Source organism: Amphibalanus amphitrite, unplaced genomic scaffold (assembly GCF_019059575.1).
Source record: "Amphibalanus amphitrite isolate SeventyFive unplaced genomic scaffold, NRLGWU_Aamphi_draft 000771F_arrow, whole genome shotgun sequence".
In the NCBI taxonomy this organism is placed as follows: Eukaryota; Metazoa; Arthropoda; class Thecostraca; order Balanomorpha; family Balanidae; genus Amphibalanus; species Amphibalanus amphitrite.
Genome location: NW_024882265.1, coordinates 245,459 through 260,589, shown reverse-complemented (window position 1 = coordinate 260,589; position 15,131 = coordinate 245,459). Strand labels below are relative to the sequence as shown.

Below are 15,131 nucleotides of genomic sequence, written 5' to 3'. Positions count from 1 at the left end.
GAAGTGAGGTATTCAGTATCACTCGATTAGAGCTTCACGATCGTTAACAGAAGATTGGCGTAGGATGACACTCAGATCTAACACGGCCTCACGGGCATAACGCTAGAACTAACGCACACGTTTATTCTGTATATAAAACTGGTTTGATATTCATCCATAACTATCATTCAACTGACCGCAATTGCGTGATCTTCTGTTGCCCTTCAATCATTACGCAATCGTTCTTTAGTTTTCAGTCTTGCATTAGAAAACGCAACGCAGCTTTCATTCATTGTCCTAAAAGATAAACAGTGTCGTCACATGTGGGTTGGCAGGTGTACCCTGTACGAACGCTGTAATCTGTGACCGCTACACAAGAGCCACTCAGACGCACGCGTTCTTTTGAGAGCCACTTGAAACTCCAGTCAGCTTGGTGCCAACTAGTAGTGGTTGTTACATTTCGCGGCTGAGTAACCAGTCTTCCTCTCATCGTAACGTAATGCGTTTCGGGAAATAAACCAAAAATACAGAAAAGGGCTACCACTTACGAGTATGAGGGAAGAAGCAACTGCCTACAATCACAAGATAATCGTATATGATAGCGATGATTAGATAACCAAATCAAAAGACATACACAGACATGGTAATGCCTGAGTCATCGTCTTCAAGTCACCGCACTCAAAACACTGACGTCAAGGCACAGCACTCAAATCCCCACATTCAAGGCATCGCAATTCGCACTCTAACATTATACCCAAGACACACCCCACCCCGCCCACTGCCTCGAGACCCACGTGATCCAACCATCACAAACCAAACGAGCACGGCACGACTGCGACCACAACTCTTCTCACCACGACTCGAAGACAGCAGGAGGTCGAGGGTGCCGACCGTCTGACTAGGGAGGGTCCCTGAGGAGGGGAGGGGCTCGGTCAGTGCCTTCCCGCACGCCCCTGTCTCCAGCTGTTTGTCCGTGGACCGAGCCCCTGCTGAGAGGGTGGGTCAGTCACCAGTAGGGGAGCGGTGGGGACCGGCAGACCCGGCTGGGTGCTCTGGAATTCAGTCCGATCGCAGGCCGTTAGCTTTTGACCCCGCCGGGGGTCGAACGGAGATGCAGGATGAGAGAGAGAGAGAGGAAGGAGTGGAGTGCAGAGGAAGAGCTACAGGAGGGGATGGGTTGGAGTGCGTGAAAGGGTGAAGAGACGCTTTGGGATGCAATTAATCGGTGTAGTCAATATGCCATAAAGCGTAACAATCGACATTAACCCCCATTTAATTCAGTACAAGCGATGGGGCAAAGATGCGGCTCCTTTCACATAAATTTCGTTGTTATGTTTGGATATAAATGGATGTCCCTGGGGCAAATGATGCCGAAAATCTATTACGTTTGAGGTTTTCCAGTATTGCAGAAAACCAATTCCAATATTGAGAGATGAAGACATTGTTCTGATGTGTAAAATATTGTCATGCATACGGTATCTGGTGTGTAGGTAGGTGGCATGTCAGGTACGAATCTTATCGGGAGAAAAGATATGCAAACATAACGATGTGGTAAATTGATGGCCATCTAGTATGACATTTGCAGTAGAGCCGAAACCCTTTGTATGCGGCGCTCATGCCTCAAGTTTCATTGATTATTTTATTTGAGTACTGCGCAGTAAGAAGCCCGACTGTATCTGTCATTCGATAAATTACATTTTTAAACTATTGGATCGTGAATAATTCGCCGGGAGCTAGCACAGCGATCAGCAACTGTCCTCTCGTTGAAGTACTACCTGTTAGACATTGTTCTCTATGCTGGTTGTTCTACGGAACTACCCACGTAAATACATGTACTGATATGTCTAACGTAAAACCACGACAATCAATTTAACCTCGTCTGTGATTTCTTCATCACACCGTCCACCACCTTCTCCCCTCCCTTCTCCCCTCCCTTGAGAGATTGCCTCCTTTTTTACAGCTCCATACCTCCCACCTATCATCTACCACACTCCCCCCCAGGCGCGCGTCTCCTCCCCCCCGATATCAGTGTGTCGTCAAAGCGCCTCTGACCGGCCCCGCGCCTCTGGATGATGACCTTGTATGGAGCGACCTTGTTGCTCTCTCAGTTTACGGCCGTGAGTAGGCTGCACCCGACTGGAGCGACCGAGACTGGTCATATACAGATACGGGTGATGACGGGAAAACTTGAGAGAAACTGGACGCTGGGGTTATTGACGCGTCTGAGTGCCTTGGTTCATAGGTTGGGTTATGATGGGTAAGTATAGGTTGAAACATGAATATTGCCTTGCAAAGTCTAAGGTGATGTATGTGGGTCAAACAGAATTGTAGACATTTTCACATCGTCTGCATCGTCATATGCTGTTTATGACGATGTTTTATGGTTAAGGTAATTAATAATTATTGACATTCTGCGTGAAATGATATGTTTCTCAGCAGTGTATCAGTTTTTCGTCATCAGCCTGCTGCTTCGGTTCGGTTGCTTCATACTTCCTCATCTCGCATTTGGTTTGTAAGCTGTCAATCGGGATCATCTGGATGGGCCTCAGATGATGAAAACCAGGACATCCCCGATTGATTTTACCCTTCAATATTTGGGTTCAGGTTGTGTCGAACCGTATACTTTAGTACAAACCATCACGAGGTGCTTTTTGCTGGCCATACGTATGGTTTCTCAATGAAGTGTTTGGTTTCGTTGATTTGACGTATTAATTAAAGAATACGAATGATAGTGAGCTTGGAAGTCCGTAACAGATCCGTCAAATATGGCAAATGATCTGACAGACTGTCTCCAATGTATGAAGTGGCTTACTTCTCTTTTTTTTTGTGGTTTTTGTTGTGGTCATGATTTGATAATCAGCTAATGCTAAGTGACAAACAAACGACAAACCAAAAAAGTGACATACCCATCCCCTCACTTCTACCCTTATACATAACGCTATCGGTGTGAAATTCCATCCCAAGTTGATCACTCACCCTCTTATGACCCAGCAACCAAGTCCCTCCACCCAACTCACAACTGTCACCTGCTCGCTCTAAACAAACATCACCACCATCGTCTGCGGCATTCTCAGCCAACATCGTCTACGGCATTCTCAGCCAACATCATCACGCTGCTCCGTTGACCCTTAGCTCCAGCACCTTTCCACTGCAGTCCGCGCGGAACGGCCACCTCTCGGCTCTCTAACGAGCCTCGACGAACGCCTGAGGATGTCAGTGAGCCGTCGTGCCTTTCCGTCATGGGCTGGACCCCCTCCCCTCCACTCCCCTCTCCCATCATCTAGCCAGGAGGCCCCATACTAGTGGTGTCAATCGGAACTTGAATCTTCGGAATTCCGATTTTGTCCAATGTCCAATTCGGAATTCGGTTGGACAATGGCCGCAGGCTTTGGACAACTTTGGACAATCGCTTGCTACAACTCAACATTTTTAAAAAGTAGTCGTGTTTAACATTGGTTGGCTATTAGAAAGCTCAGCTTTCGATATGATTAACACTTTTGAGCTTGCAGCGGTACATGAAAAGCAAATGAAATAACAGTGTTGAGTGTAAATTATTGCGTAGGTGTCGGACAACTTTGGACAAATGGCTGGCTTGGACATTTTTGGACGGACAATCGACGTAAGCATTGGACATTGGACGGACTTTGGACATACGTTTTCTGAAATTGACACCACTACCCCATACGTCTCGCCCGGGCCCCGCCTCACCCCGGGCCCCGCCTCACTGGGGCCTCCTAGTCCAGTTCAGACGGACCCCCCCCAGGCGGGGCGCCCCCCCCCCTCCAGACGGCCCGCGGCCTCTGGCGCCGCCGCCGTCGCTCCTCGGATACACACTGCCCCCAGACGGTGACGTCACGATGACGTCACGGTGGGTAGGATTGTATACAGAGACGGGGTACATTGGACGCCGCCGCCACCGGCGGGCCTGTCTCGTGACAAGGTGGTCCGATGGTGTGTTATGACTACTGGATTTGGGGCAGGGGGGGGGGAGCGTCAGGGAGTGGCGAGTGGTGGGGAGGAGGGAGGGGGCACTGGGACGGTGGGGATAGGGGGGGAGGTGGGGGGGGGAGTGACATGGAATTGTTTTGAGTTCTCCTAAGCGCGTGATATTTCCATCAAGTGTAAAATCAGCGTGCCTTGATTTGTGCAGCATATGAACGTGGATTTCCCTTGTTTCTGAGTGATTTGTGGTCGCTGAAAGCGGGCAGAAGCTTCATGGTCCGCCGAAAAGTCATATACTCAAGTGATCAATTGTTTATGGTTATTGCACTAACATTAAAACGCTAAAGACGAGCGTATTTAGCCGAGGACAATGCACATTGATGACATTCGGTAAGCTATAATTGATGACATTCGGTAAGTCTTATAGGAATCTGTTAGGTATAAAAACCGATGATATCATGTTGAATCGTGCTAAATCATCGTGCGCTCATGTGATGCTGCCGAGTTTTGTAAATCTTCATTGCCAGCATTCAATTGGTCATAACTTTTCTGTCCATGGCCTAGATTGATTTGGATAAATCTGGGCCTAAGCCTTTAGTTTGACCCAATTCTCTCATATCATCAATACCTGGTCCTAACCTAAATCATGGAATTATGTTTAATAGCGAAAATAATTTTTGAGGTGATTATTTTCGCTCAATTGAATGGTCCAGCAGATATTTTGAATGCGTGCGAAAATATGGTTAACGTATTGCGCTTATGCTTTTCAATTAGGTAGGGAAAATGAATGTTCAGCTTGTTTCGGACGCCTAATTTCACATTCCCTGGTGTATCAACAAAGGAAATATATCCTACGCTGAGAGGATGGGCGCCGAGGACCATCGCATTCCGGGCGTTCTAAACCCCCGAATTATCATCCTCTTGGCTGCCTGCGCCCCTTGCAGACCTCACCCTTTTACACTTTTCAAAGAAAAAAGCTAGCCTAGCGGAACGATTGGTACATCAAGGTGCCCACTCACTGCTGTTTCTAGGTGGTCGGCACCGCATGACAGTTTTTTTTGTGTGACATGTCACGTGACCTTGCGTCACCGCCAGCTGGGCATTCCCCGTCAAACACGTGACCGATTGTGGTGCCAACTCAGCTCGGCCACGCTGAGGTCACGTGACAGCGGCATAGTGTTACCCCAGCATGCGGGGAGAGCCTGGCGGACTCGGGAGTTCACCCTGGGGCCATGGACTACCGTCACATCATACGCTAAACATCTTGTCACTCTACTTCCTGGAACATGACGGTCGTGATCTTTACGTGCCATGGTGATGAAACGTCAGCTGGTCATGTTTAGGCTCCATAGGAATTCAATGGATAAGTAAATCATCGTCTTTTGGTTGGAACTTGGAAGGGAAGTCAGGATTGTGACATTGATTTCAACAAGTTGTTACCTGATATCAACCGGTATTTTTTGTTTCTGTGATTGACTTTCTTTTGTGAACGTTTATCGTCACTTGGGCTCGCCTAAGCGCTTCCCTAATCTATGCGACCCATGTAGCAACAGCCTCGCTCCTCGCATCCTCCTATGGACACTTGTCGATGTGCGACGCTGGCGGCCTTGCGACACTCTGACACTAGGTGACACGTGTGTGACACTTTCTGGCACCTTCGTCCTGACACCGAACTGTCATCAAGCTGTCACTGCTGTCACTTCCGTCACAAGTGTCACACAGGTGCCGACCCGGTCCGTGGGGTCGCGCGGAGGCGGCACGCAAGGTCACAGAGGTCACATCGCCGTCTTGATATAAGAAATGCGACGCGCCTATAAACCAGAAAGTAGATCATGTTGATATTTGGATAGCGGATACCCTGTGGTCTTGCGTCGAGTCTTGTAATGTCTTTACCGTCTTGAATCTTGATCGCAGAGGCCATCCAGTCATTCTCCCCATGTTATTTTCCTGGCGTCGCCTCTGCCCAGGCGGCGTCGGCGGCTTTCTAAACAACAATGGAAGCGGCGGCGAGGGACGCGCATTGTGCCCGGCCGCTGTGTGTTATGCGATAGCGACCACCGCCCTACGCCTCACTGGGCCAGAGGCGCACCCAGGTCACCGTCTGGGGAGGCGACTCCCTTCACCAGACCGCTGCTGTCTTACTTTCTAATCGGAGAGGGAGACTAGATTTCCAGCATCGTGACTGAAATTAGCTCACCTGCGGTGCCTACAACTCAATCGGAACATTTTGCAATGCGATAGAATGTCGCGGAAGTTCTGTGCGCCACTTTCATTCATCCGTCTTTCATTCTTTCTTTGGATCTTCTCTTGACGTCTTATATGTATTTGGTCCATTAATTATATCACTGATAACATGATGCATGTTATCGATTATTGTATTTAACTCACTTTTATAAGAACCTTTTAATGTTAATTGTAGCAGACAGCAGTCATCAACTCTGGGGACGTAGAAACATCTTGGGCTTTTCAATTTTCAAGCTGACTGACGAGTGATGCAATGCGTTCTTCCCCTCCCCTTCCCACACTTTACACCCTCTCAAAGACCGCCCACCGGATACACTTACCTCGCGTTTCCTGTGTACCTTCTGACCCTGAGCAATGTGTAACATTCCACCTTCGGTACCCGCGATGACGTCACCGCCCCACCTGTGACGTCACCCACTAAAACAGCTGACGGCTTTAGGGGCTGCTCGGTGAAGCGTACCGACAACGCCTTTCATTCATTCTCCGCGGCAAAGCCGCTTGCTGCCTATTCACTCTCCAATAGGCAGTATTGCCGAGGCGGGTATTGCTTCTGTGTCAGTACGTACGGGCGGATAGAGATCGGTTGGTTGATTTGTGTTGGAGTAGTATAAGACGTTCTGTGATTAAAGGTAGTGTGCCAGCTTTCTTGGACCGTATGGAGTTAATGGCCCAGATAAGGAGAACCGGATTTTTAGAACTTATCCATACCTTCAAAACTCATGGAAACGTCTTAAATTCTTCAAATTTTGAGTACCCCAGTGCGAAATTCGCCCCGACGGGTTGTCGGTCGTACCCCAACCACATTTCACACCACTATGAACAATAAATGCACACACTGAAATCGCTATTACCGATATGCTCATCCAATCAAGTTTCGATAAACCCGTTCATCATCATCTCCTGCGGTTTCGAACACGCCTGTTAGGTGGCTTCTGATGCTCGTCGAGGTCGGAATTTCCAAATACGCGTGGTGCGTCGGGCCGCGCGCTCTGACTTCGGCCAAGAAAAATGCGTCAGCTGATCATTGTCATTTCTGCCACTTGCGTGTGGTGAAATGGGGTCATAACTTATAAGACGGCTTTTTCATATCAATTATTTTACATAAAATCATATTTCAAACCATAAATAATGTTCGACAGCCAAATAAAAGAAACAATACCAATACGGGCTTACAGTTTAAGGCTCGACATTGTGTTGTCTACGATTAGACAGCTGATAACTCATTCCCGTACGTCGTATGGTCGTAACACTATAATGACCTTTGCTTATTGTCACAAGTGCGCCGCATTCGCGATTGTTGCCCGACGCCTGTTTGCAGGTGAGCCCACTACAGTTGTTATCTATATTATAAATCCTAAAAAGTCCGCCGCCGTCGGGGTAACTCCCAAAATGGCTTATTACGGCGCCGTCGATTGACGCAGGAGGGTGAAATTTTTGCCACTCGTGGGTCGCGTCATTCAACAGGTCGTATTAAATTTTGGGCACGATGCGGCCGGGGGTGCGCCCGTGGCGCGTGCTCACGTGGTGTGCCATAGGGTTTACACTAGAATCGGCAACAAGCTATTGCTCGGGAACGGTAAGGGCTACGGGGGTGAGATTTTCGCTGTAAGTCGGACGCGTGCACTCAATTGTCGTATTAAATTTTCGAGGGTGTGGGTTCAGCGGTGTGCACGTGGTGCGGCCGCGACCGGCGCCGAGCAGAACGCACGTGCTTTCTAGGCTCAGTTGTTCGCTTGCAAAACTGAGTGAAAAGCATCAGAGCCGGGAGGTCATTGACCTTTGACAACGAAGGCCGACACAAGGCACCGCTCGCCAAGGGGATTCGCCAGTAAATACAATAAATTTGTTCTTGCAATATCTCAGCCGTTTCTGGGCCGATTTAGCTTAAACTTTGATTGTCGGTGGTAGTGTAGGGTAGGGTAGGGTAGGGGTAGGGTAGGGTAGGGTAGTTAAGTGTAGTGTAGTGTAGTGTAGTGTAGTGTAGGGGTAGGTTAGGGTAGGGTAGTGTAGGGGTAGGGTAGGGTAGGGTAGGGTAGGGTAAGGTAAGGTAAGGTAGGGTAAGGTAGGGTAGGGTAGGGTAGGGTAGGGTACTAGGGTAGGGTAGGGTAGGGTAGGGTAGGGTAGTGTAGGAGTAGGGTAGGGTAGGGTAGGGTAGGGTAGGTTAGGGTAGTGTAGGGTAGCGTAGGGTAGGGTAGGGTGAGGGTAGGGTAGGGTGAGTGTAGGGCAGGGTAGTGTAAGGATAGGGTAGGGTAGGGTAGGGTAAGGTTGGGTAGGGTAGGGTAGGGACTAGGGTAGGGTAGGGTAGGGTAGGGTAGGGTAGTAGGGTAGGGTAGGGTAGAGTTAGGTAGGGTAGGGTAGGGTAGTAGGGTAGGGTAGGGTAGGGTAGGGGTAGGGGTAGGGGTAGGGTAGGGTGGTAGGGTAGTAGGGTAGGGTAGGGTAGGGTAGGGTAGGGTAGGGTAGTAGGGTAGGGTAGGGTAGGGTAGGGGTAGGGTAGGGGTAGGGTAGGGTTAGGGTTGAGTTCAAAAAGGGCCCAACATACAAAACACTTGAACACCCCGCAACTATCACCATCCCTTACAGTTCAATTAAAAACAGCTACCCAAATCTACCCAAATCATACAGCTAAAAATACAAGTCAATCACCCAAACTAATGCACCCGTAACATAACATAAATCAAAACATACAGTTATCGCGTAAACCTGTACCTCTAGTACATATCTAAAAACCGAAAAACTTTTAGGCGAAAAAGGCACTATTCCAGGCCCATTTTTGATTTTTTTTTTGCGATATTAGGTAAAAACAGAAGCTTCTTATCCTAGGAAAAATAAAATGGGAAATCTTTCAAAGGTGGCACACTACCTTTAAATGGATGACTGATAAGTGATGAGGCGTATGTAGAGCGTTGGAAAAAAGGGTGTATGTGTGTTGGAGGGGGAGGAGGGTATTTTGTCGTCCGTGGCAATATCAGGAATGACAGGTAACGGGTTTGCTGCATTGTTGCGGCCGAATGTTTCAAATAGAACAGTGCCATATTTTCTATGCATTTTACGCCATCGGCTGGTAGATTTTGGGCATGATTGGTATTCGATGGTCTCTCTCTCTCTCTCTCTCTCTCTCTCTCTCTCTCTCTCTCTCTCTCTCTCTCTCTCTCTCTCTCTCTCTCTCTCTCTCTCTCTCTCTCTCTCTCTCTCTCTCTCTCTCTCTCTCTCTCTCTCTCTCTCTCTCTCTCTCTCTCTCTCTCTCTCTCTCTCTCTCTCTCTCTCTCTCTCTCTCTCTCTCTCTCTCTCTCTCTCTCTCTCTCTCTCTGGTTTCAGTGGTCCGTCCGTCTCTGCGTTTCAGTGACTAGACCTGGTGTTCTCTCTGTGTGTTTCAGTGATATGAACTCGGGTGTTTCTCTGTGTGTTTCAGTGATATGAACTCGGGTGTTTCTCTGTGTGTTTCAGTGACTGGAACTGGTCCCTTCTCTCTGTTTCAGTGATTGGAACTCGGGCTCTGGCCAGCAGCAGCTATCAGTGGTGACCACAGTATGGGGCGGCCCCGGTCAGCAACAAGCTCCGCCCACCAGTGCCATGCATTTCCCGAATAAGGGCTACGTGTCGCAGCACAGCGGCGGGGCCCCCGGCTACCAACGCCAGCAGTGAGTACCGAGTACCAGTACCGAACGAGTACTGCCACCACCTCTATCCGGAACCTCTTCCGTCGCTCTGTCTCCAATCAGTGCCCACTGGTGCTTAGATTGTGAATAATTACAGCGCGTTCGCTGCTTAGCGGTTAAAGTCTACTTCATATATCACTCCGGTCTAATGGGCAGTTAAATTTGAACAGTCTTTGATTTACAAATTGTCCTCAACGTAAAATGCATGACTGGGATCCTCCCATTGTCTCTAGATTTCTCGCTTGTGCTTTCTGCGTTTCTATGTGTTGTGTTGTAGCATGGATATCTCTCAAGTCTGATTTTTCTCAGTTCTGGGTTGGTTGCCCTCTTCGACACTGTGTCGCAAACGATGCATGCTGCTGCGAAGTACATTGTCAGTCGCATTTCCGCTGCTGTATCCGGTGTGATAGCAGCACAATCGGATGGACGGAAACAACAGCATGGGGAACTTTTGCGACAAAAATGTGGATGGTCGATTAGATCCTATAACATGCACAGTGTTGACGGAAATATGTGAGGGTCCGAAACTGATTTAAATCGGTTAATCCGTCACGTAGACTTGGTCTTTGACATTGAAACGAGGAAATGGGATATCAATTGCATTATAAGCTGTTTGCCAAGGTTGACGGCTATCCATTCATTTGTCCATTCATTCGTATGACGGTGAACGCTCGAGCCCGCTATTGAGCACAGTTTTGGAGCTGCTATTAGAACGCCGCGCTCAAAGTTTCCTGAACCACCGATCCAGTTGCAGCCAGTTTCTTATGGTGGCTGATTATCTGTTAGGTCAACCTAACCATCTTGCCACAATCAACAGCACACCAAATTAACTCAAAAACGATCTTCGGAAACCTAGGCGCAGCTTTGCGAGGCTTGCATGCAAACTCCAGGCAGATCTCTGTCAATGAAACTTGTTTACTGCAACCTGTCCCCAATCTCTCACCAAAGTCCAACGCGTCGCTTTCCTCAATCAGCCCAGTTTCCCCCCGGCTCGTGCACGTTTCACCGCTGCTCTTCCCGCGAGGCGGAGCCGCTCGGCGAGGTGCGCGTCTGCTCACTGACCCAGCGGCAGTCGGTCGACCGTACCGCCCGAGTAAAAACGTCGAGCCGGACGCGACCGGAGCGTTTTTCGGCCGTGTATCCCCGCCGTCGTCTGTGGCGGCGGCGGGGAAGGGTTTCTCCACAGTGAGCGGCTGGGCTCGCCCGGAGAAGGTCTCGTCTGTGCGTGATCACTGGCGAAAGCCGACCGACTGTCACTGCCAGACTGTCAGTCTGGCAACGCGAGACAGACGTTGCCAAACAGACGTTTTCGAACTCTTGGAGCTGGAGAGGAAACGCAGAGCGCCGAAATGCTACGAGGCTTGCGAAGGATGCAGATAGAAATATGTAACGGAAGTTCATAAAAAAAAGATGCGCGAAAGTCCCGGCGTATCACTGAGATATTTACATCCCACTGGATGCTATCTTCTAGTCTGCTTACACGAGCCCATTACCGTGCTCCCCTTTTCGCATCGCTACCGCAACCTCACGATTGTTCACTTAGCGCCTTGCATGCTATCCTGTGGAACAATTCACGACAAGAGTCAACATGTGTACCGCGTCGCCCGGCCTTGATAAGTACAGTAGCAGAAGCCGACAACGGCCACTTCAACTAGGGCATGGCCAGGTCACCGCGGACGGCGTGCTGTCATTTAGCCAGCCGCGGGCTGTTGGATGTTTATGGCACGTGCAAAGCGACCATGCGTTTGCCTGCTGATCGAAACGGCCGTGTTTTGCCTTAGTTGGCTGGTGCAGAGGGTTTTGTAGTGGCATTGTTTGTGGTGCAAGGTATTGTGGCATCGTGCGATGCATGCGAATTGAACAATGAACGGGTGGGTCAAGCTCTTGATTGAGAGAACACTCATAATTAGTTGCTATTGCTCCTTCATATGCCCAACTCTTAAGTGGTAATGATGAGGCTTAGCCTCAAAAGCTCCCATGCATGGTTCGTGGATGGAGTTTTTGTATTACATTGCATGCTTCGGTGTGCTCATTTATCTCATTTAACATTCGTCTAGCCAAATAAGGCTAATAACTTCCCCAAACAACAATTAACCCTCATGGGTGGGTGGGATCTGCTTTTCACCTTTCTTCCCATTGATGAATCCACCAAGCCTTGATTAAGTTTCACTGTGAAGAAACCTCGTTGAGAGATTTCACCAGACGTCGCCTCGGTGGCCTCGTGTGTTCACCTGGTGGCACCCAGTCCCTCTCCCTCCCCTCCCTCGGCGCGGGCTCGCCGGGGCTCCTCGTTTCGCCTGTGCGCCTTCGAGCCGAGACGGTGACAACGGCCGGCCGGTGACCGTCTCGCCATGGCGTGCGAGAGCGCGCCGCTTCCGCCGCCGCCGCGCCGCAATGGTTCCGCTCCGCGCCGCGCCACGCTCGCCGCCGGCTCAGGGCGGCGCGCGCCAGCTTTGTCCCAGGGCGCTGCTTTTTGTCGCTGGATAATGACGGTTGCCGGCGACCGCTGCGGCGGCGGCGGCGGCTTTTCCTCCGCCGGAGGAGGCCGAGTGAGCGAAGCACGAGCTGGGTGAGATGATGGGCTAGATTCGGTGGGTTCGATTCCCATCTTTGGCGCAGGTTTTTGCGGTGGATGGGCGACGGTAGTTGTGATGACTGCTGGCTGTGTTGTTCGTAGGCCCTCTGTTAAACCCTCTCAGTCAGTTTTTGTAGTCAGTGTCCAGGAGGCGGAAGGTCTCGCACTATTTGCATGCCGGGAATGTTTATAACGGATTTTCGGACCCTCCTCAACACCGGCAAGAAGTTAGCGGTGCATGGAAAGTAGGCGATGGGCGTCCTCAAAAACAACGGTGCACTCGAGGGCGGGCGACGCGCGCTCGACTGCGGCCAGAATGGGAGCCGATTTGTTTTCTACGGTGCGTCGTTGTGTGGAAGATGGAACTACACACGTTCTAACTCTCAGGCTACTGACCGTAAACTGTACATCAGTGGTTCGTAAAGATTTAGAATGTTCGTCGGAGTATGGAATGAATGAGTAGGCGTAAAATGATGGGAAGTGCAATAAAACAACAAGTATAACAGTTCATGGTGGCTGAGTCCACCTCAATCTGCAAGCAGTGTCGCTTAGACTATCCAGCAAATTATACCTCTTTTCCATCATTCAACGCTTTTGCGAATGTCACTGTCACCGCAACATGTCAATCACACCCTGATGAAACCTCCGGCTGCTTGCAACTTTCTGCGGCCTGGGCCTCAGCCCATCACCGCGCTCCCAGACCTACATACGGCGCCCAGGCTGGCCCTGCCCAAGGCCTCATTCTCAGCTCCATTCACTCTGGGGTCAACCAACGGCCGTCGGGTCCCATCGCCGACTGTGCCTAATGAAGTCATCGGCCAGTGGCCTAGCTCTGCCTACGTCGATTTTGCGAAGTCGCTCTTACGTCGCACTACATCGAAGTCGGACCAGTATGGTTCCTGGTGAATCCAACGTGATGCTCCCACCGCATGCCTAGCTCAGAAAGTTTTGGCTCCGGCGTCTTTCATTTTCGGCAAGTGTCTTCGCGTTTCTGTCCTTTCAGTCCAGCCCTTCGCGGCTCTTGGGGCCCCAGCCTTGTGTCGTTCGTCGCCACCAAGGTGCACCCCCCAGACCCCAACCTTCCGACCGTCCGACCAAAACCGCCCGACCGACCGCCCGACCGCTCGTCCGTCCGACCGCTCGTCCGACCGTGGCTCGGCGTGCGGTGTTGACCTTGGCCGATACGATCACCGCTCGGACACGAATCCAGCGGCGCTCCCGTGGCGCCCCCGACACGCTGCTGACACTGGGAGAATGACACCGGTGATACTAAGAGAATGACACCGGTGATACTAAGAGAATGACACCGGTGATACTAAGAGAATGACACCAGTGATACTGGGAGAATGACACGGTGTTGACACCGCCAGAATGACATTGAAGACACCGGGAAACAGGAACGCTGGGACCGGCTGAATGACACCAACTCTGCCACACGACTTCCCTCGCTACTTTTGCCACTGACACTGTTTTCGACCTTGTCCTCTGCTTTCGCCTCTATCTACCCCCCCTCTCTCTCTCCCCTCGCTCTCTCTCACCTCTCCTCTCTCCGTCACCGCCTGCTTCCTTCATTTACCGCCGTCCGACATACCTACCCTCCGCCCCCTTCTGTGCCCCGTGAACGTGATCGGTGCGTTTTTGCCCGCGCACCCGCCGTTCTGCGGAGTTTCCAGGAAAATCCGGTCCTGTTGCCAGCCGGGTCCATTGATGGGGCCACGCCGCCGCCGCCGCCGCCACCGCAGACCCGTCCGGCGGGGCCCTGTCACGGGATCGTGCACGCTGGCACGATTACTGACTGTGTGGCGATGGTCCTCCTCGTGGGCTGAAGGTTCGCATGGGTGCCAATGATGCGCGGATCGTAGATGTGAATTGTTTGAAGGAAGTCGAAGCAAACGTTGATTCGGGGATCATTATCGGGGATCTTTAATGTTTGGGTACCTACATAGGTTGTTTTGTTCTTCATCTTTTCATCATTCAATAAATGACAGTTGCCGAATTAAACACCGGAGATTGGGACTATGATCATTATGATAACAATTTTTAAAAGGTGTTTCAGTACTACCATTCCTCTCTCGAGCCTGAAGTTTAATCAAAGTCGTCAACTCGAAACGCCTATTGAACTGACACAGATCCTAACTCAGACTACTCCACCGCCAGCCTTCACAAAATGACCATTCTATGGCCGTGTTTCCTGGCGGCAAAATCTGTCGGATCTACGACGGCTGGCGTGCTCACTTGTGCACAGTCAAGGCCAGTCCGACTTAAAGGTCCGGAAAGCCGGCTGCCCAGTCGAAATCTCTCCCAGATCCTGTTTTGGGCGGTGAATGCTGAATTTCCGTAACGATATCCCAGATGAGTGACCGTGAATCGATGTCATTGTCGATGACTTGGTGAGACTTTGTCCGGGAGTCTTGTGACTTGTCCGTGAATCGGTGCGACTGTAAATCGATTGGTTTTGCCGAGGATCTATGATTATAATTGTAGAACGCAGACTTAGTAGGATGCCCTAATGCCGATTAAAGAGGCAGAAGGTTTCGTCAACCTCATATTATGTTCGAGATTGATATTCGAGCTTCATTGATGATTGCTCAAAATTCTTCAGCGTTTCTGTGAAAACACTTACGCTATCTGGTAAGTTTAATGACAAGACTGGGGCAATATCGTCTGTTGGTGTGTCCCTTTTCTACTCCTCATGGCTCATTACCGACTTAAAGGGACCCTCCCACCTTCAAAAA

The 15,131-nt window shown here is 50.3% G+C and overlaps 1 protein-coding gene across 2 annotated transcripts in view; it reads left to right on the top strand.

Annotated features, from left to right (window-relative positions):
• LOC122365896 (zinc finger MIZ domain-containing protein 1-like) overlaps positions 1–15,131 on the top strand; it is a 138,281-nt gene that overhangs the window by 4,747 nt on the left and 118,403 nt on the right. For both annotated transcript variants that reach the window (XM_043337509.1, XM_043337511.1), the window contains exon 2: positions 9,642–9,803. In XM_043337509.1, the coding sequence (XP_043193444.1) occupies positions 9,642–9,803 (162 nt within the window). The remainder of the gene's footprint in view (positions 1–9,641; positions 9,804–15,131) is intronic.